Here is a 23736-nt window from a genome sequence, read left to right on the forward strand (position 1 = left end):
TTTGTGATTCCTGTGTCAGTGGATGATACACAAACCCAGGCTCTCTTAGATTCAGGGTGTAGTCAGTCCCTGATACAAGAGAGCTTAATCTCACCGGGGCATAAGCAAATAACGGGACAGGTGCATATAAAATGTATTCATGGGGATGTGCGCACTTACCCCAAAATGTACGTAAATCTGAAAATTGGCCAGCAGGTGACGCGAGTGCAATTGGGTTTGTGTCCTCGATTGCCGGTACCGGTAGTTCTGGGACGGGACTGCGAGCAGTTTAAAAATTGGTTGGCTGCTGTGGCGGCCCCGTCCTCCTTATTGGCTAAGAAAGAGGAAGTAATTGGCGAGATCTTTCCCTTTCGTGACCCGGATTGCTATTGCCACAGATTTAGACCCCGCAAAACTAAACGGGAACGCCGGGCCGCTAAGAATGAGGGCTGGCAATGGAGGGAGTCCGAGAAGTTTCAGGTGGGGGCGATTGGTGAAGAGACTGGGGGGGAGGCCGCGGAGTCAGCGCAGGGGACTGGCTCTGCTGCCTCCGCTCAGGACCGACCTGATCCCGAGCTGGAAGCCATGGGAGCTGATTTTCTAGCTCGTTCCCGTGACTTCCGACTCGAGCAAGGGCGTGACGACGTGCTGGGCAGGCTCTTTGACCAAGCAGCGGTGGTTAATGGTCGTGTGGTCGAGCCCAGACGCGCCGCCACGTACCCTCACTTTGAAATTGATCGAGACCTGTTGTACCGTGTTGAAAAATTACCCAGGACGGGGGAAGTGCGTCACCAGTTGCTCATTCCTCAGCCCTTTAAGGAGGATTTGTTGCAGCTTGCCCACGCTATTCCCCTGTCTGGTCATTTGGGAAGGGACAAGACTAAAGCGAGGCTTGTGACACGGTTCTATTGGCTGGGGCTGGATGGTGACGTCAGACGTTTTTGCGAACGCTGTGGGGAGTGTCAGAAAGCTAGCCCTAGAGCCGTCCCACGAGCCCCACTGGTGCCATTGCCCCTAGTGGAAGCTCCGTTTGAGCGTATTGGAGTAGATATAGTGGGACCGTTAGAAAGGAGTGCGGCGGGATACACACACCTATTGGTCATTTTGGATTATGCTACCCGTTATCCAGAGGCCATTCCCCTCCGATCTGCGTCTGCTAAATCTGTTGCCAACGAGCTCGTGAAGGTTTTCTCCCGGGTGGGGATCCCCAAGGAAATACTGACCGACCAAGGCACCAACTTTATGTCCCGGCTAGTCCGCGGAACATGTAAACTTTTGGGGATTAAGACCATTAGGACCTCGGTTTTTCACCCCCAGACTGATGGTCTTGTGGAGCGCTTTAATAAGACCCTCAAAAACATGTTGCGCAGATTTATTAGTAGTGACGTGCGTTACTGGGACCAGCTGATTCCTCCCCTTCTCTTTGCGATCAGAGAGGTACCCCAGGCTTCCACGGGTTTTTCGCCATTCGAGTTGCTGTATGGTCGGAGACCCCGGGGTGTGCTCGATCTGGTCAGAGAGATGTGGGAGGAACAGCAGGACAATTCGACCAATACTGTCCGGTATGTGTTGGACCTGCGCAAACGTCTTGAGTCTGTGGGAAAATGGGCGCATGACAATTTGCAGCAGGCTCAGCACAGACAGGAGACCCAATATAACAGGGGGGCTCGGTTGCGCACGTTTCAGCCGGGGGATAAAGTGCTTCTATTGTTACCCAGCTCTGAGTCCAAACTTCTGGCGAAGTGGCAAGGACCGTTTGAGGTTACACGCCGGGTTGGGACGGTGGATTATGAGATCTGCCAGCCGGAGCGACGGAGAGAAAAGCACATTTACCATGTAAACCTGCTGAAGCCTTGGTTACAGCAGGAGGCTTTGTTAGCGGCGCCAGCAGATGACGTCACCGACCTGGGACCTGATCTTTCTGTGTTGGCGAAACAAGGGTCGGTACAGATTGCAGATAATCTGACACCAACACAGAAATGTCAGGCGCGGGCGCTGGTGGCGGAATTTCCTGATGTGTTTTCTCCCGTCCCGGGGCAGACTCGAGTAGCCCACCATCACATTGAGACTGAGCCGGGGGCGCTAGTTCGCCAGAGGCCGTACCGCATACCTGAGCGCAAAAGGCAGGTAGTAAAGGCGGAGATTGACGAGATGCTCAGACTGGGGGTAATAGAGGAGTCCCAAAGTGACTGGAACAGTCCGATTGTTTTAGTGGATAAGCCGGACGGGTCAACTCGATTTTGCATTGACTTCAGGCGGGTTAATGAAAAATCGAAGTTTGACGCTTATCCCATGCCTCGGGTAGATGAGTTACTGGAGCGTCTGGGCACGGCTCATTTTATGACGACACTGGATTTAACGAAGGGGTACTGGCAGATACCCCTGACCCCGGAATCCAGAGAGAGGACGGCGTTTTCGACTCCCTTCGGGTTGTACCAATTTAGGACCATGCCCTTTGGGTTGCACGGAGCACCAGCCACTTTCCAGCGGATGATGGATCGCATTTTGCGGCCCCATCAGCAGTACGCCGCTGCTTACATAGATGACGTGGTTATCCACAGTGAGGATTGGCCGAGTCATCTGCGTAAGGTAGCGGCGGTGCTGCAATCCTTGCGGGAGGCTGGGCTCACTGCTAACCCAAAGAAATGTGCCATTGGGAAGAGTGAGTCGGAGTATTTGGGGTATCGAGTAGGGAGCGGCCAGATCAGACCGCTGATTGCTAAGGTGAAAGCCTTGGCTGACTGGCCGGTCCCTACGACCAAAACCCAGGTGCGCTCTTTCTTGGGACTAGCGGGCTATTACAGGAAGTTCATCCCGAGCTTCGCCACGCTCGCTGCTCCCTTGACAGACCTCACCCGGAAGGCTGCCCCAAATACGGTTCAGTGGACGGAGCCGTGCCAGAGGGCCTTTCTCGCTCTGAAGCGAAGGCTGTGTAGCAAGCCAGTGCTATGCAGTCCTGATTTTAGTAGGAGGTTCACCCTGCAGACGGATGCGTCAGAGACAGGTCTCGGGGCAGTGTTGTCTCAGGAGGTGCGGGGAAGCGAGCACCCGGTCCTGTACATCAGCAGGAAGCTCCTTCCCCGCGAGAAAAACTATAGTACCATCGAGAAGGAGTGTCTCGCAGTAAAATGGGCAGTCGAGTCACTCCGGTACTACCTCCTGGGGCGACACTTCACCCTGATTACGGATCATGCCCCCTTAGCATGGCTTCACCGGATGAAGGATAACAACGCCAGAATCACGCGGTGGTACTTGGCCCTGCAGCCCTATGCCTTCAGGGTTGTCCACCGAGCAGGGAAACTGCATCAAAACGCAGATTTTTTCTCTCGGGAAGGCATGTAGTTGTAGGATTTTCGAATGGACCGGTGGTGCCATTCTGAGGGGGAGGATGTGTAACAGGGGAGATCTGGACTGACTGTCTGGCACATCCGTATTACTGCAGGTAGAGGGCAGCAGTCTCGTGGGATCCGCCTGTCGGTCATGGCAATGACACGGAGAGGTGGGGAAGAGGGTGTGTGTGCTTTCCCTCTCTCTGAGTGGCTGAGGGGCGGGCCTTGGGAGACTGCTCGGCCCATAAGATCTGGTTTGGTTGGGCGCTCGGGTGGCCGTGTTTGAGGAATACCCAGTGACACTGACGAAAGACGTCAGTTTTAAAATAAAACGAGGCCAAACTGGCTGAGAGAAACAGCCGGCCTTAAAATAATTTATCGAAAAAAGACATAACAGAAATCACCACGTACCCGAGGGGACGTGCTTAGTTGTACGGGGAACTCCGGCCATCCCAGTGTATAGAGGGTAATTGAGCGTAGGACGGAGGCCCGTTCTGACCGGCTTAGCGGCAGTGGGGGCACTGCGTAAGCAGCACTTTTTGTTTGTAGTTTTATTACTGTGTTTTATTTTCCCTTTTTCTTTCGCCTTTGGTTTTCATTATGATTTGCGAGCACTTGTTGTGCCTATACCTGTATTGGTAAACGCCGTGATTCTGGTTACTGTTGTCAGTATCCAGAACACGGACAACAGCGCCATCTACTGCATCAAATAAATCAGTACGCCTGAGCGGCGCTACAAATAAAGTACTGTCTCCTTGTGTCAGTGAATTGCCCACCACCCTTCCACATCCTGCCTGTCCTTTTCAATACAATCAGTCCTGTGATCAAGTGGGTCTACCTGTCTACATTCTTTGAGTGCTTGAAAAACACACCTCTGTGAGTAATAGGTGCTCCCTGTGTAAAGCATTGCAGGTTCATTCTTACAACTATACTAAGATTGAGTGGGCATACTGAGAGTGATACACCGAAAATAAAAATGACTCAGAGATGGAGAATGACCAGAGAGCATGTTTTAGAAACACTACATGCTGTGGATGAAGATGACTCTGATGCAGGGGTCATCAGTAACACTGGGAATGACAGCGACCATTCATAACAGGACCAACCAGGTGCCAAGGCAGTGGTCATGGTCATGGAAGAGGCTCCAGAACAGATTAATCACCTGCCGTGCCAGCTGGGCAAGTTCAGTCAGCTTCAGCACCATCATCACAATGGACAACATCTCCTACTGCATCGACACCAAGCAGTGGACTGCAAGAGATCAGAAAAAGACGGTACTGTCTGGGAAAATATAAATCCGGGGAGAGGGGAGGAATATTTTATGTTTTGTTTTCCATTTAAATATGGTGTTTCTGCTATGCAAATGTTTGACTTCATGTTCATAAATAAAACTTTTGAATTTCATACGATTGTTGGTCTTTCATTATCATATTACAGCTGTTTAAAAAGCTACCGGTTAAAATGATTGGTTTGGCGCTTCTAGATCGCTCGAAATTCCAGCGCTTCTATGTTAAAAAAAAAAAAAAAAAACTAAAAAAGTGCCAGAATATTTAGTTTGTTGTCAACTTTCACCCTGTGTTGGGTTTTGTCTGATCAGTAAATACAAATATAGTGAGAGTTAATGGGAAGTCCCCACGAATCTAGGAATACAAACGTGTGCGTGTGCGCGACAGTGTGTGGTTTATCTCATCCTTCACTGGGAGTCATTGGGGTGAGCCGAGTTGATTTGAATAGCAGATTCCAAATTGGGTTAAATGGGGGAAAAATAATCGGTGATTCTCAATTTAAAAAAAAAAAAAGCTACTAATGTGTGCACAGCTCATTCAAGTCAAACAAAACATTGCTGCTCCTTCACAAAGAGATTATGACATTGGCCCAAATTTCACATGCAAATTCCACACTGGCCAATGGGAATGCTCCGCGTGTGCCTGTATCTGGGCTGTGTGCCGGACTGGACTGGGCAGTGTATATATACAGGTTACATCCTGAAGAGTTTCAGCACTTCTCTGAGAGGCCTGGCTTCCAGTTTCCATTTGCTCTTCAGAGACAGAGACAGAGAGAGTAACAGAGACAGAGACAGACAGAGTGACAGTGACAGAGACAGAGACAGACGATGGGGTTTGTGTGTGGGGTGTTTCTCCTGCTCACTCTGCCTGCGCTGGCTCGGACTGAAGTAGTGAATGATTTCAAAGTGTGTAAAGATTTCTTTTTGAAGGGGAAGGCTCCGACAGTGCTCCCTGATCAGAATCGTTACAAACGGATCTGTCAGAAATATGGAGCTTCCCAATATCACTTCGCAACTCTTTATGACACACAAAATAAGATTCCTGTGTACTCAGCATATAAATATGACAACAAGATATCCTGCGACAGGTGTGACAGAAAGGACGGTGCCTGGTATATTGAACCTCAAGTGAGTTTCTTCTTCTATTATTATTATTATTATTATTATTATTATTATTATTATTATTATTATTATTATTATTATTGTGATTGCTGTTATTTCTGTAACTGTTCATGTAATGTCTGTAATTTTAATTTTAGTTGTTAGCTTGGATATTCGTAAACAAAGGACTGTAATAAAATGATATAATATACCCATTTAAGTGTCACGCAACAGTCCCTGAGATTACTACCTTTCTGATTCTTCCCACTCCAATCTCCTCATTTCTCTCCTTCATTTCATTCTATTTTATTTTATGGCTGTGTGGTCCAGTGGTTAAAGAAAAGGGCTTATAACCAGGAGATCCCCGGTTCAAATCCCACCTCAGCCACTGACTCATTGTGTGACCCTGAGCAAGTCACTTAACCTCCTTGTGCTCCGTCTTTCGGGTGAGACGTTGTTGTAAGTGACTCTGCAGCTGATGCATAGTTCACACACCCTAGTCTCTGTAAGTCGCCTTGGATAAAGGTGTCTGCTAAATAAACAAATAATAATAATAATAATAATAATAATAATAATAATAATAATAATAATAATAATAATAAAATAAGTCCAAAAAATCTCAACAACATGAAGTGAATTTTATGCCAGTGCAAGAAGTTCAGCTGAGGACCAGTTTTCAGTCTCCAGTTTTATAACGCTGAGCTGGACTAAATACACAGAGAAGTTTTAACATCTCTGCTGACAGCGAGTTTAAAACCAGCAATAATGTATTCCTGTCAGTCAGGGAAACTCTTAGAAAAGCAGGTAACGACAAGGCCAGACACCACCCCCCGAATTACCGGTCTGGATTTGAAGTGTCTGCGGGAAACAGAGGGACTGTCCCCTGACACCGCGGTTGGATTGGTGCGTAAAGTCTGGTTCGATCATCATCTTAATTTGGCATGACTTGGACGCAAGTGTATGCGACAACTAATATAACGTGTTAACAAACTCACTTCAAGATCTGGCTTCAGTCTCCAAATAGTATCCCTGTTACACCCGACCATTACTTCTGGAAGAATAAGTAATCAGCTTCGACAGTGACTTTTGAAATGCAGGCTATTATATTTGTGCTTAAAAATACTGTGTGCAGGAAATTTGCGAAACGAAAACCGCATAATTGACAATTATTATTATTATTATTATTATTATTTATTATTATTTATTTCTTAGCAGACGCCCTTATCCAGGGCGACTTACAATCGTAAGCAAAAACATTTCAAGCGTTACAATACAAGTAATACAATATATATATATATATATATATATATATATATATATATATATATATATATATATATATATATATATATATACACAGTGGCTTTTCCACATTTTATTGTGTTATAACATGGAATCAAAATGGATTTAATTAGGAGTTTTTGCCACTAATCAAATATATAACATAATAAAATGTGGAAAAGTCCAAGGGGGGTGAATATTTTGAGAGCCACTGTAAATAAAAAAACAGAGAAGTAGTCTTGACTGAAGTAGTTAGTGACTGAGAGAAAGTTATTGAACTGTATGTTGTCAATCTGTTCAATAAATAGTTAAAAGGAACTATTTTCATCTGTGTTGTCTTTACACTGTAACTTGCTTTCCAATGTGGTCAGAAAAATTTGCCACTAGCTATTCCATATGAGATTTTTATAAATATATATACAGTAGGCTATATGAACAGAAAGTGGGGGCATTGAGAAAACCTGCGTGTGTGTGTGTGTGCGCGCGGGGAGGGTGGAGTGTGTGGTATATACAGTGATGACACTGAGATTATTTTGAGTATTGCAACCGGAGATATATTAGATCAAATTAAGTAGCCTAATTGTTAAGTAGTTTGTGTTTGTACCCGCAAAACATCCTTCGAAAAGTCCTGTAAATATCCTGGAAAATGATTTCTTGAAAATAGTGGGAACCCTGATGAGGGAACGGTAGAGTGTAGGTTGGAGTCTCGGGCCGTGCGGGTAGGGACGGTTGGAGAAACGCTGCAGAGTGCAGCACCTTTATTTTGTACTTTTGTTAAGTGTTTTATTTTCTCTTTTTCTTTGTGCCTTCTGTTTTGATTATTGTTTCATTCACCTGCGTGTGTGCCCATGGTACTCTGTGACGCCGTATACCATTGCTGGTAACAACAGGACAACAGTGCCATCTTGTGGACATAAATAAATAGTGCACCCGAGAGGTGTTTAGCACTACAAATTTCTGTCTCCTGTGTCAGTGAACATTTTAAATAGATAATGATCAGTAATCATCGTTAGAATTTACATGACATGTCAATGTAATTATTAACGTAAGGATTTACAGCACTAATAATTATTTGCTGATATATATATATATATACACACACACACACGTATCAAATTTATTTTTCAATATCAGAATTATAATTCCAGACATCAAAAACTGAATTTAGGATTAAATGTTAAAGGACTTGCGGTAGCTGTGCAGTAAACTGACAGTTGTCTATTGCTGTGATGGGGGGGGGGGGGGGGCAATTTATGAATCTCTTTCAGATTTGATGGCCGATCATTTTCCCTGTATCCATGTATAAATGAACCAAAAGTCTTGAAATGGCAGATAGAAAGAATGTGATGTTGATTGTAGATCATATAAATCAATAAACCAAACAGCAAAATAAATAAACTAATAATTATGTTTCCACAGCTAGAGGGTGACAACAAGGTTAAAGACATGACCTTGCAAAGCAAGACGTCGGTAAGGAAGACAAGTTTGAAGCAAGCACTGAACAACGACTATGAGAACAGCTCATTCGACAGAGGTCACCTGTTGCCTTTTGCTCACGCGCAGGAAAGGTGCACCAAAGAGGCGTCTTTCACACTGACCAACGCCGTCCCCCAGGATCCGTGTCTCAATCGCATCTGGTGGCTGCACATGGAAAATAAAGTTCTTAGGTATTTAAGAGAATGCAAAGAGGCCTGGAGCTGTGCCTAGCAAGAGCTCTGCGACAGGGAATAAGGCAATTGAGATAGGCAATAAGGTTAATGTACCCGAGTATCTGTGGACGGCTTTTTGCTGCAGACATGCTAAGAAGTGGGTATCAATGGCTCATTGGGCTCCGAATGAACCCAGTGGCAAAATCAATGAATTGACATTGACTGATCTTAAAAAGAAGCTGACACAAGATTATGGCAACAACTTCCTCATATTCGGTAACAGTTGTCAAAATCCCTTTCAAGGGATCAGCACGGGGTCAAAAAGACGTTGCGTACCTACAGGCAAATAAGACCAATGCTAATGCAAAGCGCCAAACTTACAAGCTAAATTGTTAACAAAAAAAACAAAACAAAGATAGAATAAGATCTGTTGCTTGATTGTGATTATTGCTAACGCTTATTAAAGAGCTAAAATAAAACAAAACAAAGAAGCAAAAGGCCGCACTCAGTTGGATCAGAACCTATTCATGTATGTAAGATAAGGGGCTGCAAATAGCATGTATTGATAAAAGTTTCACAACTTGGGGTAAATTCATAAAGTATGAATATCATTTCATTTACCTGGCAAAATGTTATTTCAGGTAGTAATTTTCATTAACTGTACATTCATTGTGTTGTATTTAGTATGTAAGTATATTTGTACTGACACACAGTTACAATGTACTGACACACACACACACACACAGTTACAATGTACTGACACACACACACACACACACACACACAGTTACAATGTACTGACACACACACACACACAGTTACAATGTACTGACACACACACACACACACACAGTTACAATGTACTGACACACACACACACACACAGTTACAATGTACTGACACACACACACACACACACACACAGTTACAATGTACTGACACACACACACACACAGTTACAATGTACTGACACACACACACACACACACAGTTACAATGTACTCACACACACACAGTTACAATGTACTGACACACACACACACACACACAGTTACAATGTACTGACACACACACACACACACACAGTTACGATGTACTGACACACACACACACAGTTACAATGTACTGACACACACACACACAGTTACAATGTACTGATACACACACACACAGTTACGATGTACTGACACACACACACACACAGTTACAATGTACTGACACACACACACACACAGTTACGATGTACTGACACACACACACACAGTTACAATGTACTGACACACACACAGTTACAATGTACTGACACACACACACACACACAGTTACAATGTACTCACACACACACAGTTACAATGTACTGACACACACACACACACAGTTACAATGTACTGACACACACACACAGTTACAATGTACTGACACACACACACACACACAGTTACAATGTACTCACACACACACAGTTACAATGTACTGACACACACAAACACACAGTTACAATGTACTGACACACACACACACACAGTTACAATGTACTGACACACACACACAGTTACAATGTACTGACACACACACACACACAGTTACGATGTACTGACACACACACACACACAGTTACAATGTACTGACACACACACACACAGTTACAATGTACTGACACACACACACACAGTTACAATGTACTGACACACACACACACACACAGTTACGATGTACTGACACACACACACACACAGTTACAATGTACTCACACACACACAGTTACAATGTACTGACACACACACACACACACAGTTACAAAGTACTGACACACACACACACAGTTACAATGTACTGACACACACACACACACAGTTACAATGTACTGACACACACACACACAGTTACAATGTACTGACACACACACACACAGTTACGATGTACTGACACACACACACACACACAGTTACAATGTACTGACACACACACACACACAGTTACGATGTACTGACACACACACACACACACAGTTACAATGTACTGACACACACACAGTTACAATGTACTGACACACACACACAGTTACGATGTACTGACACACACACACACACAGTTACAATGTACTGACACACACACACACACACAGTTACAATGTACTGACACACACACACACACACAGTTACAATGTACTGACACACACACACAGTTACGATGTACTGACACACACACACACACAGTTACAATGTACTGACACACACACACACACACAGTTACAATGTACTGACACACACACACACACAGTTACGATGTACTGACACACACACACACACAGTTACAATGTACTGACACACACACACACAGTTACAATGTACTGACACACACACACACAGTTACAATGTACTGACACACACACACACACACAGTTACAATGTACTGACACACACACACACACAGTTACAATGTACTGACACACACACACACAGTTACAATGTACTGACACACACACAGTTACAATGTACTGACACACACACACACACACAGTTACAATGTACTGACACACACACACACAGTTACAATGTACTGACACACACACACACACACACAGTTACAATGTACTGACACACACACACACAGTTACAATGTACTGACACACACACACACACACAGTTACAATGTACTGACACACACACACACACAGTTACGATGTACTGACACACACACACACACAGTTACAATGTACTCACACACACACAGTTACAATGTACTGACACACACACACACACAGTTACGATGTACTGACACACACACACACAGTTACAATGTACTGACACACACACACACAGTTACAATGTACTGACACACACACACACACAGTTACGATGTACTGACACACACACACACACAGTTACAATGTACTGACACACACACAGTTACAATGTACTGACACACACACACAGTTACGATGTACTGACACACACACACACAGTTACAATGTACTGACACACACACACACAGTTACGATGTACTGACACACACACACACACAGTTACAATGTACTGACACACACACACACACAGTTACGATGTACTGACACACACACACACACAGTTACAATGTACTGACACACACACAGTTACAATGTACTGACACACACACACACACACACAGTTACAATGTACTCACACACACACAGTTACAATGTACTGACACACACACACACACACACAGTTACGATGTACTGACACACACACACACACAGTTACAATGTACTGACACACACACACACAGTTACAATGTACTGACACACACACACACAGTTACAATGTACTGACACACACACACACACACACAGTTACGATGTACTGACACACACACACACACAGTTACAATGTACTCACACACACACAGTTACAATGTACTGACACACACACACACACAGTTACAATGTACTGACACACACACACACAGTTACAATGTACTGACACACACACACACACACACAGTTACAATGTACTCACACACACACAGTTACAATGTACTGACACACACACACACACACAGTTACAATGTACTGACACACACACACAGTTACAATGTACTGACACACACACACACAGTTACAATGTACTGACACACACACACACACACACAGTTACGATGTACTGACACACACACACACACAGTTACAATGTACTGACACACACACACACACAGTTACAATGTACTCACACACACACAGTTACAATGTACTGACACACACACACACACAGTTACAATGTACTCACACACACACAGTTACAATGTACTGACACACACACACACAGTTACAATGTACTCACACACACACACACAGTTACAATGTACTGACACACACACACACAGTTACAATGTACTGACACACACACACACACAGTTACAATGTACTCACACACAGTTACAATGTACTGACACACACACACACAGTTACAATGTACTGACACACACACACACAGTTACAATGTACTGACACACACACACACAGTTACAATGTACTGACACACACACACACACAGAGTTACAATGTACTGACACACACACACAGAGTTACAATGTACTGATACACACACACACAGTTACGATGTACTGACACACACAAACACACAGTTACAATGTACTGACACACACACACACAGTTACAATGTACTGACACACACACACACAGTTACGATGTACTGACACACACAAACACAGTTACAATGTACTCACACACAGTTACAATGTACTGACACACACACACACAGTTACAATGTACTGACACACACACACAGTTACAATGTACTGACACACACACACACACAGTTACAATGTACTGACACACACACACACACAGTTACAATGTACTGACACACACACACAGTTACAATGTACTGACACACACAAACACACAGTTACAATGTACTGACACACACAAACACACAGTTACAATGTACTGACACACAAACACACACACACAGTTACAATGTACTGACACACACACACACAGTTACAATGTACTGACACACACACACACACAGTTACAATGTACTGACACACACACACAGTTACAATGTACTGACACACACACACACACAGTTACAATGTACTGACACACACAAACACACAGTTACAATGTACTGACACACACACACACACAGTTACAATGTACTGACACACACACACAGTTACAATGTACTGACACACACACACACAGTTACAATGTACTGACACACACACACAGTTACAATGTACTTCAACATAATTGTGATGTATTCAATATGCTGACAATGTGAGATGACAAATGGCCGTGCTTGTGTCTCTGTCTCATAACTGGACTCTGAGTGCCTGTGCAGACTCTCGCTTTTCTCTCTCCTGTCTCTCAACATTAATCCAGTTTAACACTGCTCTGAAAAAATTAAACTGCTTAGAAGCATTCATTCATTGTGTTCTTTTTTACTGAAGTAACAATGGCTGGGTTTACATGCTGGTGAAAATGTCATGACTTTTTTTAAGGTTGTATGGCTAGATTACAATTTTAGACCGTTTTGGTTTATGTTTCAATACAAATGTAATAAATTCAACAACAATCAACACAACATGAAGTTTCAAAGCAGGAATTGTTAAGTTAAATACAAACCAAAACTCCCTCAAAGTCCCGCGTACAAGATGAATTCTCAAACTGAACGCAGTAGGGATTCAAGGAAATGCATGCACATGGATTAGGGAGTGGTTAACATGTAGAAAACAGAAAGTACTGATTAGAGGAGTGTGAACAGGATGGCTTGCAGGGGTGACGTCAGACCAGAAACACAGACTCAGGAAGTAGCGTGGCAAAGCTGAAGCGCAACGGCGTCTCTGCTATGTTTTATTAAATAATAGCAAAACAAAAAGATTTAAACAAACACAAAACACTACAAAACAAAAGGCGCGTTGGCCAATCAAACAGAACCACTAAACAAGTAGTATGCTGGTTGCAAATTGGTAGCAATTGTTAATTTATGTTCTCCCACAGACTTACGTCTCAACTCTGACACTCTCCTCTGAGCGCAGACAGCTGCAAGCTTTTCTATTCTGGCCGAAGGGTTAACTAGCTGTTAATTATCTTATTACCCCTTGGCCACAGTCTGCACGAGTTTAGTAAGGATGCGTGACTGTCAGTAACTGATCACTCACGCATCCTCAAAAAAAACACAAAACGACAATAATGGCCGCGGATTTCATCTGTGCCACAAACAATAATAATACAAATAACAATAACACAGTGCACATATATATAGGGGCAGAACACTCCGCCACACGGAGAAACCTCAAAATCGAGTGAGGTAACCAATGGTGTACCACAAGGATCAGTGTTAGATCCTCTGCTATTCCTAATCTACATTAATGTAGATTAATGTAGATTAGGAATAGCATTATAAAATATCACATTTGTATTGTATTGCCTGCATGCAATACTTTACACTTTTCTCTATTAAATGTCATTTGCCATGTGTCTGCCCAGTTCTGAATGCTGTCTAGATCATTTTGAATGACCTTTGCTGCTGCAACGGTGTTTGCCACTCCTCCTGTTTTTGTGTCGTCTACAAATTTAACGAGTTTGCTTACTATACCAGAATCTAAATCATTAATGTAGATTAGGAATAGCAGAGGACCTAATACTGATCCCTGTGGTACACCACTGGTTACTTCGCTCCATTTTGAGGTTTCTCCTCTAATCAGTACTTTCTGTTTTCTACATGTTAACCACTCCCTAATCCATGTGCAAGCATTTCCTTGAATCTTGAATATATTTCTTCTTATTCTCCATCCGTAGTGAAGAAGAGTATAAAGGATAAGGTGCTTCTGTATTGCTTTGCAGTTTAAATTAATAGTCTTTAAGAGATGATAACTTTAACCCCCGTAAGATATACAGGATATGCAGAGGGGGGGGGGGGGGGAGGTTCGTCAAGGTGAAAGTGAAAGTAGCGGCAGATTGCTATAAAAGTGAGTCGAGTCCTTACACCAGCCAGCAGACGTATCTCTTCTCCTGGGTCTCTGAACACTTGCACATGACCGGACAGAACCAGCTCAGAACTGAACCCACACCTGCTCCAGGCTACACTGTTTACTGTAAAACAGTGTAAACAGGTAAAATAAATAATAATAATAATAATAATAATAATAATAATAATAATAATAATAATAATAATTAATATATTATTAAAATCATCTCATTTGTTTAACCAAATAGGAGAACTTAAGAAAAAAAAACACAATGTTATATTTGTAGCCTAATTATTATGTCAGCCGCCCTTGATGATGCACTAAAGAATAAGGATTAAGAAGAGCGGTTAAGGGAGAGGGGAGCACGACGCTGTGAGAGGAGGGTGACCCCACACTCCCACTTTCTGCTATACACACACCACACTCATGTCCTAATATATGAACACAATATGCAATGTCTGTACCTATGTGACGTGTTTAGAGAATTTTTCAATAAAATGAGTTTCTGTCACAGCGCTTCTTTTGGAGTGGTGTGTTTTGAAACAATGGTCTGATTAGATTGGGTCTTAGTTCAGCAGAGGGTTCAGTCTTGAATAAGTGTAATGTAATGAAAATGAATGGGGTTCCGGTGAATAGAATTGGGAAAGTGAGGGGAAAACAACCGCACACAATACACTGCTGCCCCCGAGTGGTGCACATTGGTAATGCAGCCCAATATTATTCCCAGTACAGTGCACTGCAGCACAGTGAAAGGGGTTATCGCTAGTGGAACAAAGTGGAATTTGGTCCGAGTAACGCGCATCAGTTCAATTTGTAGAACAGTTGCTGAAAACTTTTAAAAAAATCAGATATGGTCTCATGTTTTCATTTTTCCGTTCACAATTAGAAAACTGAAAAAAATATGTTTTGGTGAAAATTACCATAACTTTGTTTTTTAGTGTATTAAAACATAAAACAAACAAAATAATTAGTCAACATTACACATTTTTTTAAGTCGTTAAAAAGGAAAACGAAATAACGGTGTAACTTGAAAATAGTTTCTATTTGTGCAATGAAAGGGTCATAGTCAGCCTGCAGCATAACGGCGTGGGAGAACTGCAGACACGTGGAAACGAAAAACAAATCAAATCCATGTACAAAAAGGGTTTGTTGTTATATTGTTATTATTTTAAGTATTATCATTTTTATTATTTAAATATTTCAAACGGTACGCATGTGTGTAGTAGGGTCATTATTATTATTATTATTATTATTATTATTATTATTATTATTATTATTATTATTATTATTGTTGTTGTTGTTTTGCATGTGTGCTTTGCATGATATTTGTCTTGAGGATGGTTTGATGTGTTTAGATTTCTCTTCTGCTCGTCCTGAGAGCGCAGGGGAGAGCTTCCATGACTATAGTCTAGCGTACCGGGAGGGCTGTATTTGGACCGTGAGTTTTACTTCCAGCCCGGGTCATAGCGTGTCGGGGTTTCGGGTCGGTGTCGGCTGATTTCAGGCTGTATCATTAATGTCCATTGTTCTAGTGAATTGCTCTCCCGGTCCTGCAGTAGGGACTCTCTTGTTTTATATGTTGTCATTATTTTAGTGTTGGGAGCCGTCATGGGCCCCGGGGAAGGATTGGTATATCACATGCCAAAAATAAACCACTCATCTCTGCTCTTAACTAATAGCCAGTATTGGTCAATATATTTGTATTTTAAGCAATATAACCGACCATTCTCTAATTGTGTTTACCACCAGCTGAAGAAAGTACTTTATTTATTTTACACGATACAATTTTTCTAACAAACGGCTGCAACATGTTGTTTTAAGCAAATTATAGATCTTAATAATATAATAATTCATACTGTGGTATATATTGCGCAACTTTAGGGTTCTTCTAAAGTTTTTTAAAGTGTTTAAAAAATACATAAAATTGCGATGCCTTTTTCAGCTTTTTGGTGTGGTAAAATATGAAATGTGAAAGTTCAAATCATTGTGAGAAAGGAAGTGTTTGACAGCGCCTGGACACACAATCATTACACCACAGAAGCACATCGGCTCTGTGTGCAGTACGGGAGTTGTTCTTTTTAATGTGGTGGTGGGAACGCAAAGGGTCTTGTGCAGGGCTAGTTGTTTTAAAATATTTTAAAATATTTTAAAACAACTATCTCTCCCTACACCCCCACTCGACCTCTCCGCTCCGCCTGTACTAGAAGACTAGCTCTACCTCCGCTACGCTCCCCTGCCTCCAGAGCCCGCTCCTTCTCCACCCTTGCTCCGCAGTGGTGGAATGACCTTCCTACAGATGTCAGGACTGCCCAGTCCCTGACCACATTCCGGCGCCTCCTTAAGACTCACCTCTTCAAACAGCACCTGTAGAACTCCTCTGTTTGTATCCTGGGACACTATCACCCTTCATGTAAATGTGCTTTATTTTGCTCTTAGCTGCCCCCTATTTTACTGCATTTAATCCTATACTTTAGAATACTGTAATCTGCCAAGTGTTTAATCTGTAGTATTTTGTATTTAATCGTATCCTGATGTAACTATCACTGTTATTTGCTCCGTTATTGAATCGTATTTTGTCACACTTGTATTTGCTTGAACCAAAGTCATTGTATTTCTCTGCTCTTAATTGTATTATTACTTGTACTGTGATTATTGAAATGTATTTGCTTACGATTGTAAGTCACCCTGGATAAGGGCGTCTGCTAAGAAATAAATAATAATAATAATAATAATACAGAACAATAGCTTTTGATAATTTACTCTTGTTATTGATAAAAAATTAGTAATATTTGTAAAACTTCCATCCTTTCCACAAGTCTCAAAACACCTGAACCGTGCCGTCTGAAGATATCCCTGTGTCTCTATCAGATGAATCTAAAACAGCACAGCAGCTCAAATTAAAATGTGCATCGCTGCCCGAACCCAGAGACTGTCTATCACATGTCTGCAAACCTCAAGCCTAGAGGCCGTCCCAAACTGCACAGAACCGCGGAAATCTGAAGAGAATCTGTAATCTGCAGAGGGAGCATCTTACCTGTTTAGTATTTGAATGATAAAAATGGAAATCAAGTAAACATACTATCAAACTCTTTACAGGCGAAGCACTTCCAATGTAACATATCAGGCCTTTTTGTCAGTAAAATCTTTATACGCTGTCAAACAAAAACAAGACTTCTCATTGGGTCACGTTTTCAAACCCTCAACTCCAGCCTTTATGAACTCCTACTTCTTAAAAGGAGACACAACGTCTGTCGATTTCACAAAACTAGAAGCGAGCAGCTGAGTTCATGTATTCCAGGTCACTTTAGCGGTCCGTTTGTGATAATTCCGATGACGATGTCGCTGAGGAAGATGGCGGCTCCCTGGAGGAGTGCGAATTCCCAGGAATTCACTCCTCCACAGATTCGGACCGTCTCTACTCCAGACCGATTGGTTAATTGCAATCCCAAAACACCACTTCCGAGAGACTTCCTTAAAAACAAAGTGCTTGATTACTTTCCCATAAACTGATTTCCTCGTCAATTTCAAAGATCACAGGTTAACCAGGAATTATTTTGTGTATCAGCCTCCACACAAAGCCGAGCGCAGTGCGGTATACTGTAATGATTCTCCTGTCAGTGTGTCCGGACTGCACCTGAACCATCTTAAAAACACGAAGCCTCCAATAAGCTCATTTGTAAAAGTTAGTAAAGAATGGCGCTATATAATCTAAGGAAGCTGAATGTGAACTCCTAGCTGGAGCAACGAGAGAGGGAGAGAGGGGGCGGGGCAGAGAAGGAGGCGGAGACGCTGCTAGGCAACCGGCTCCTGAACATTCCACTCCGCTGAGCAGAGACCGTTAGGATTTAAAAATGCCAAAGTTCCGAGCGGCGTTAGTATGGGCTGCCAGAAATGAGGAGAAAATAAATACAGCTTTTTATAAATGTGTGCATTCAGACATCATTTAGAAATCTAGTTACAACATTTAACAGTTAGCTAAATATTTAAATACATCTGAAATCTCTTAACTAGATTTAACATTTAGCTAAATATTTAAATAAATCGTAAATCTCTTAACTAGATTTAACATTTAGCTAAATATTTAAATACATCTTCAATCTCTCAAGTAGATTTAAAATATGTGTGTGCGTCTCAGTGTGTGTGTGTCTCAGTGTGTGTGTGTGTCTCAGTGTATGTCTGTTTGTCAGTACATGTGTGTGCGTGCGTGTCAGTACCTGTGTGTGTGCGTGTCAGTACATCTGTGTGTCTGTTAGTACCTGTGTGGGTCACTACCTGTGTGTGTGTGTGTGTGTTTCAGTACCTGTGTGTGTGTGTCACTACCTGTGTGTGAGTGTGGGGGGGGGGGGGTCAGTACCTCTGTGTGTGTGTGTGTGTGTGTGTGTGTGTGTGCGTGCGCATGCGTGCGTCAGTACCTGTGTGTCTCTAGGAGATATATTTTTTGTCTCAAGTCCCCTCCCGCGCTCCGTTCATAACTGATGTAAAACTAAAACAACTCCTCAGAACTATTCATGACGAGGGACATGTTAATAAAAACATAAACCATGGCGATTGTGTTGATAAAGATATCGCAGGAATAAGTCCAGGCAGCAGAACGCCAGGGAAAGCGACGCGTTGTGTTTTAAACCTGTCAGCGAGCCCGGCTCTGAAGAACAACAAAACACAAAACAAGAGACGCACATCGAGGGCCTGTCAAAATTGAAAATTCATTTATTACATTTCTCTTCATAGAATCCTCTGTAAGGTTAACATACAACCAGTCATATACAGAACAATAGATTTTGATAATTTACTCTAGTTATTGATAAAAAAAAAATTGTAATATTTGTAAAACTTCCATCCTTTCCACAAGTCTCAAAACACCTGAACCGTGCCGTCTGAAGATATCCCTGTGTCTCTATCAGATGAATCTATAACAGCACAGCAGCTCAAATTAAAATGTGCATCGCTGCCCGAACCCAGCGACTGTCTATCACATGTCTGCAAACCTCAAGCCTAGAGGCCGTCCCAAACTGCACAGAACCGCGGAAATCTGAAGAGAATCTGTAATCTGCAGAGGGAGCATCTTACCTGTTTAGTATTTGAATGATAAAAATGGAAATCAAATAAACATACTATCAAACTCTTTACTGGCGAAGCACTTCCAATGTAACATATCAGGCCTTTTTGTCAGTAAAATCTTTATACGCTGTCAAACAAAAACAAGACTTCTCATTGGGTCACGTTTTCAAACCCTCAACTCCAGCCTTTATGAACTCCTACTTCTTAAAAGGAGACACAACGTCTGTCGATTTCACAAAACTAGAACCGAGCAGCTGAGTTCATGTATTCCAGGTCACTTTAGCGGTCCGTTTGTGATAATTCCGATGACGATGTCGCTGAGGAAGATGGCGGATCCCTGGAGGAGTGCGAATTCCCAGGAATTCACTCCTCCACAGATTCGGACCGTCTCTACTCCAGACCGACTGGTTAATTGCAATCCCAAAACACCACTTCCGAGAGACTTCCTTAAAAACAAAGTGCTTGATTACTTTCCCATAAACTGATTTCCTCGTCAATTTCAAAGATCGCAGGTTAACCAGGAACTTAATACTCTATCACATTCTGAATATGAATATAGCTGAGTTATTAATTGTAGGTAATACTTAGAATACCAGATACACATTTACCATTAAAAAGCAATCCATGTGATTTCTTTACCAGTCGTTCATTATTTTGTGTATCAGCCTCCACACAAAGCCGAGCGCAGTGCGGTATACTGTAATGATGCTGCAGTCAGTCTGCCCGGACTGCACCTGAACCATCTTAAAAACACGAAGCCTCCAATAAGCTCATTTGTAAAAGTTAGTAAAGAATGGCGCTATATAATCTAAGGAAGCTGAATGTGAACTCCTAGCTGGAGCAACGAGAGAGGGAGAGAGGGGGCGGGGCAGAGAAGGAGGCGGAGACGCTGCTAGGCAACCGGCTCCTGAACATTCCACTCCGCTGAGCAGAGACCGTTAGGATTTAAAAATGCCAAAGTTCCGAGCGCCGTTAGTATGGGCTGCCAGAAATGAGGAGAAAATAAATACAGCTTTTTATAAATGTGTGCATTCAGATATCATTTAGAAATAGAGTTACAAGATTTAACAGTTAGCTAAATATTTAAATAAATCTTAAATCTTAGCTAGATTTAACATTTAGTTAAATATTTAAAAGGCCGCTAAATCTGGAGTTTGTATGCAAATGAGCTCCTCCCGCTTTGAGCTTTCACGCGATTTGATTGGCTCTTGTAATGTTGAAATATGCATATCTACCAATTAGCAACACATAAGTGTGTGTGTGTGTGTGTGTGTTCAGCCTTGTTGACCCCTGTGTGTGTGTGTGTGTGTGTGTGTGTGTGTGTGTGTGTGTGTGTTCAGCCTTGTTGATCCCTGATTCAAACATTCAAAATCCTAAAAGGTATAGACAATGTCAACCCGGGGGACTTCTTTGACTTGAAAAAAGAAAAAAGGACCAGGGGTCATAAATGGAGATTAGATAAAGGGGCATTCAGAACAGAAAATAGGAGGCACTTTTTTACACAGAGAATTGTGAGGGTCTGGAACCAACTCCCCAGTAATGTTGTTGAAGCTGACACCCTGGGATCCTTCAAGAAGCTGCTTGATGAGATTCTGGGATCAATAAGCTACTAACAACCAAACGAGCAAGATGGGCTGAATGGCCTCCTCTCGTTTGTAAACTTTCTTATGTTCTTATGTTCTTATAAAGACAATCCATGTGTTTGAGATTAGAAAGAAACAGTGATTAATACATATACAACTGATAAAAATAAATATAAAAAAGACAAAACCTACTTGTGTTATAAATAAATTGAATGGCAATAACTTTGTTAAAGTAACGTTAAGGTTTGGTTGCAAAAGTTCAAAGGTTTGGAAATTGCAAGTTCAGGTAGCCGAGCAACCTTAACTCTGCAGCCTTATGTGTGTGTTTCCCGTCACACCTGACATCACACCTGACATCATCAATGACATCACTAAGCACATGACACATTCTCCCTGAAGACTGGCCTCATCTCGTTTGTAAACTTTCTTATGTTCTTATGTTCTGTGTGTGTGTGTGTGTGTGTGTTCAGCCTTGTTGACCCCTGTGTGTGTGTGTGTGTGTGTGTGTGTGTTCTGCCTTGTTGACCCCTGTGTGTGTGTGTTCAGCCTTGCTGACCCTTGTGTGTGTTCAGCCTTGTTGACCCCTGTGTGTGTGTGTGTGTGTGTGTGTTCAGCCTTGTTGATCCCTTTGTGTGTATGTGTGTGTTCAGCATTGTTGACCCCTGTGTGTGTGTGTGTGTGTGTGTGTGTTCAGCCTTGTTGATCCCTGTGTGTGTGTGTGTGTGTGTGTGTGTGTTCAGCCTTGTTGATCCCTTTGTGTGTATGTGTGTGTTCAGCCTTGTTGACCCCTGTGTGTGTGTGTGTATGTGTGTGTTCAGCCTTGTTGATCCCTGTGTGTGTGTGTGTTCAGCCTTGTTGATCCCTTTGTGTGTATGTGTGTGTTCAGCCTTGTTGACCCCTGTGTGTGTGTGTGTATGTGTGTGTTCAGCCTTGTTGATCCCTGTGTGTGTGTGTGTGTGTGTGTGTTCAGCCTTGTTGATCCCTGTGTGTGTGTGTGTGTGTTCAGCCTTGTTGACCCCTGTGTGTGTTCAGCCTTGTTGACCACTGTGTGTGTTCAGCCTTGTTGACCCCTGTGTGTGTTCAGCCTTGTTGACCCCTGTGTGTGTGTGTGTGTGTATGTGTGTGTTCAGCCTTGCTGACCCCTGTGTGTGTGTGTGTTCAGCCTTGTTGACCCCTGTGTGTGTGTGTGTGTGTGTTCAGCCTTGCTGACCCCTGTGTGTGTGTGTGTGTTCAGCCTTGTTGATCCCTGTGTGTGTGTGTGTGTGTGTGTGTTTGTTCAGCCTTGTTGACCCCTGTGTGTGTGTGTGTGTGTGTGTGTTCAGCCATGTTGATCCCTCTGTGTGTGTGTGTGTGTGTGTGTGTTTGTTCAGCCTTGTTGACCCCTGTGTGTGTGTGTGTGTGTGTGTGTGTGTGTGTGTGTTCAGCCTTGTTGATCCCTGTGTGTGTGTGTGTGTTCAGCCTTGTTGATCCCTGTGTGTGTGTGTGTGTGTGTGTTCAGCCTTGTTGACCCCTGTGTGTGTGTGTGTTCAGCCTTGCTGACCCCTGTGTGTGTGTGTGTGTGTGTGTGTGTGTGTTCAGCCTTGTTGATCCCTGTGTGTGTGTGTGTTCAGCCTTGTTGACCCCTGTGTGTGTGTGTGTGTGTGTGTTCAGCCTTGTTGATCCCTGTGTGTGTGTGTGTGTGTGTTTGTTCAGCCTTGTTGACCCCTGTGTGTGTGTGTGTGTGTGTGTGTTCAGCCATGTTGATCCCTCTGTGTGTGTGTGTGTGTGTGTGTGTTTGTTCAGCCTTGTTGACCCCTGTGTGTGTGTGTGTGTGTGTGTGTGTGTTCAGCCTTGTTGATTCCTGTGTGTGTGTGTGTGTTCAGCCTTGTTGATCCCTGTGTGTGTGTGTGTGCGTGTGTTCAGCCTTGTTGACCCCTGTGTGTGTGTGTGTGTTCAGCCTTGCTGACCCCTCTGTGTGTGTGTGTGTGTGTGTGTGTGTGTGTGTGTTCAGCCTT

The 23736-nt window shown here is 42.9% G+C and overlaps 1 protein-coding gene across 1 annotated transcript; it reads left to right on the top strand.

Moving 5' to 3' along the window:
• Positions 1–5329: 5329 nt before the first annotated feature.
• LOC131722765 (endonuclease domain-containing 1 protein-like) lies at positions 5330–9328 on the top strand. The gene is made up of 2 exons (XM_059015851.1): positions 5330–5721; positions 8395–9328. Exons 1-2 carry the CDS (start codon positions 5422–5424, stop codon positions 8680–8682), a joined length of 588 nt encoding a protein of 195 aa, XP_058871834.1. The 5' UTR covers positions 5330–5421; the 3' UTR covers positions 8683–9328.
• Positions 9329–23736: the final 14408 nt, after the last annotated feature.

The sequence above is a fragment of the Acipenser ruthenus genome, chromosome 51, assembly GCF_902713425.1.
Source record: "Acipenser ruthenus chromosome 51, fAciRut3.2 maternal haplotype, whole genome shotgun sequence".
In the NCBI taxonomy this organism is placed as follows: domain Eukaryota; kingdom Metazoa; phylum Chordata; class Actinopteri; order Acipenseriformes; family Acipenseridae; genus Acipenser; species Acipenser ruthenus.

Coding starts and splice junctions, on each gene's coding strand:
- LOC131722765 (XM_059015851.1), top strand. CDS start 5,422: ATGGGGTTTGTGTGTGGGGTGTTTCTCCTGCTCACTCTGCCTGCGCTG. Junction 5,722..8,394: donor CCTGGTATATTGAACCTCAA/GTGAGTTTCTTC, acceptor ATGTTTCCACAG/CTAGAGGGTGACAACAAGGT.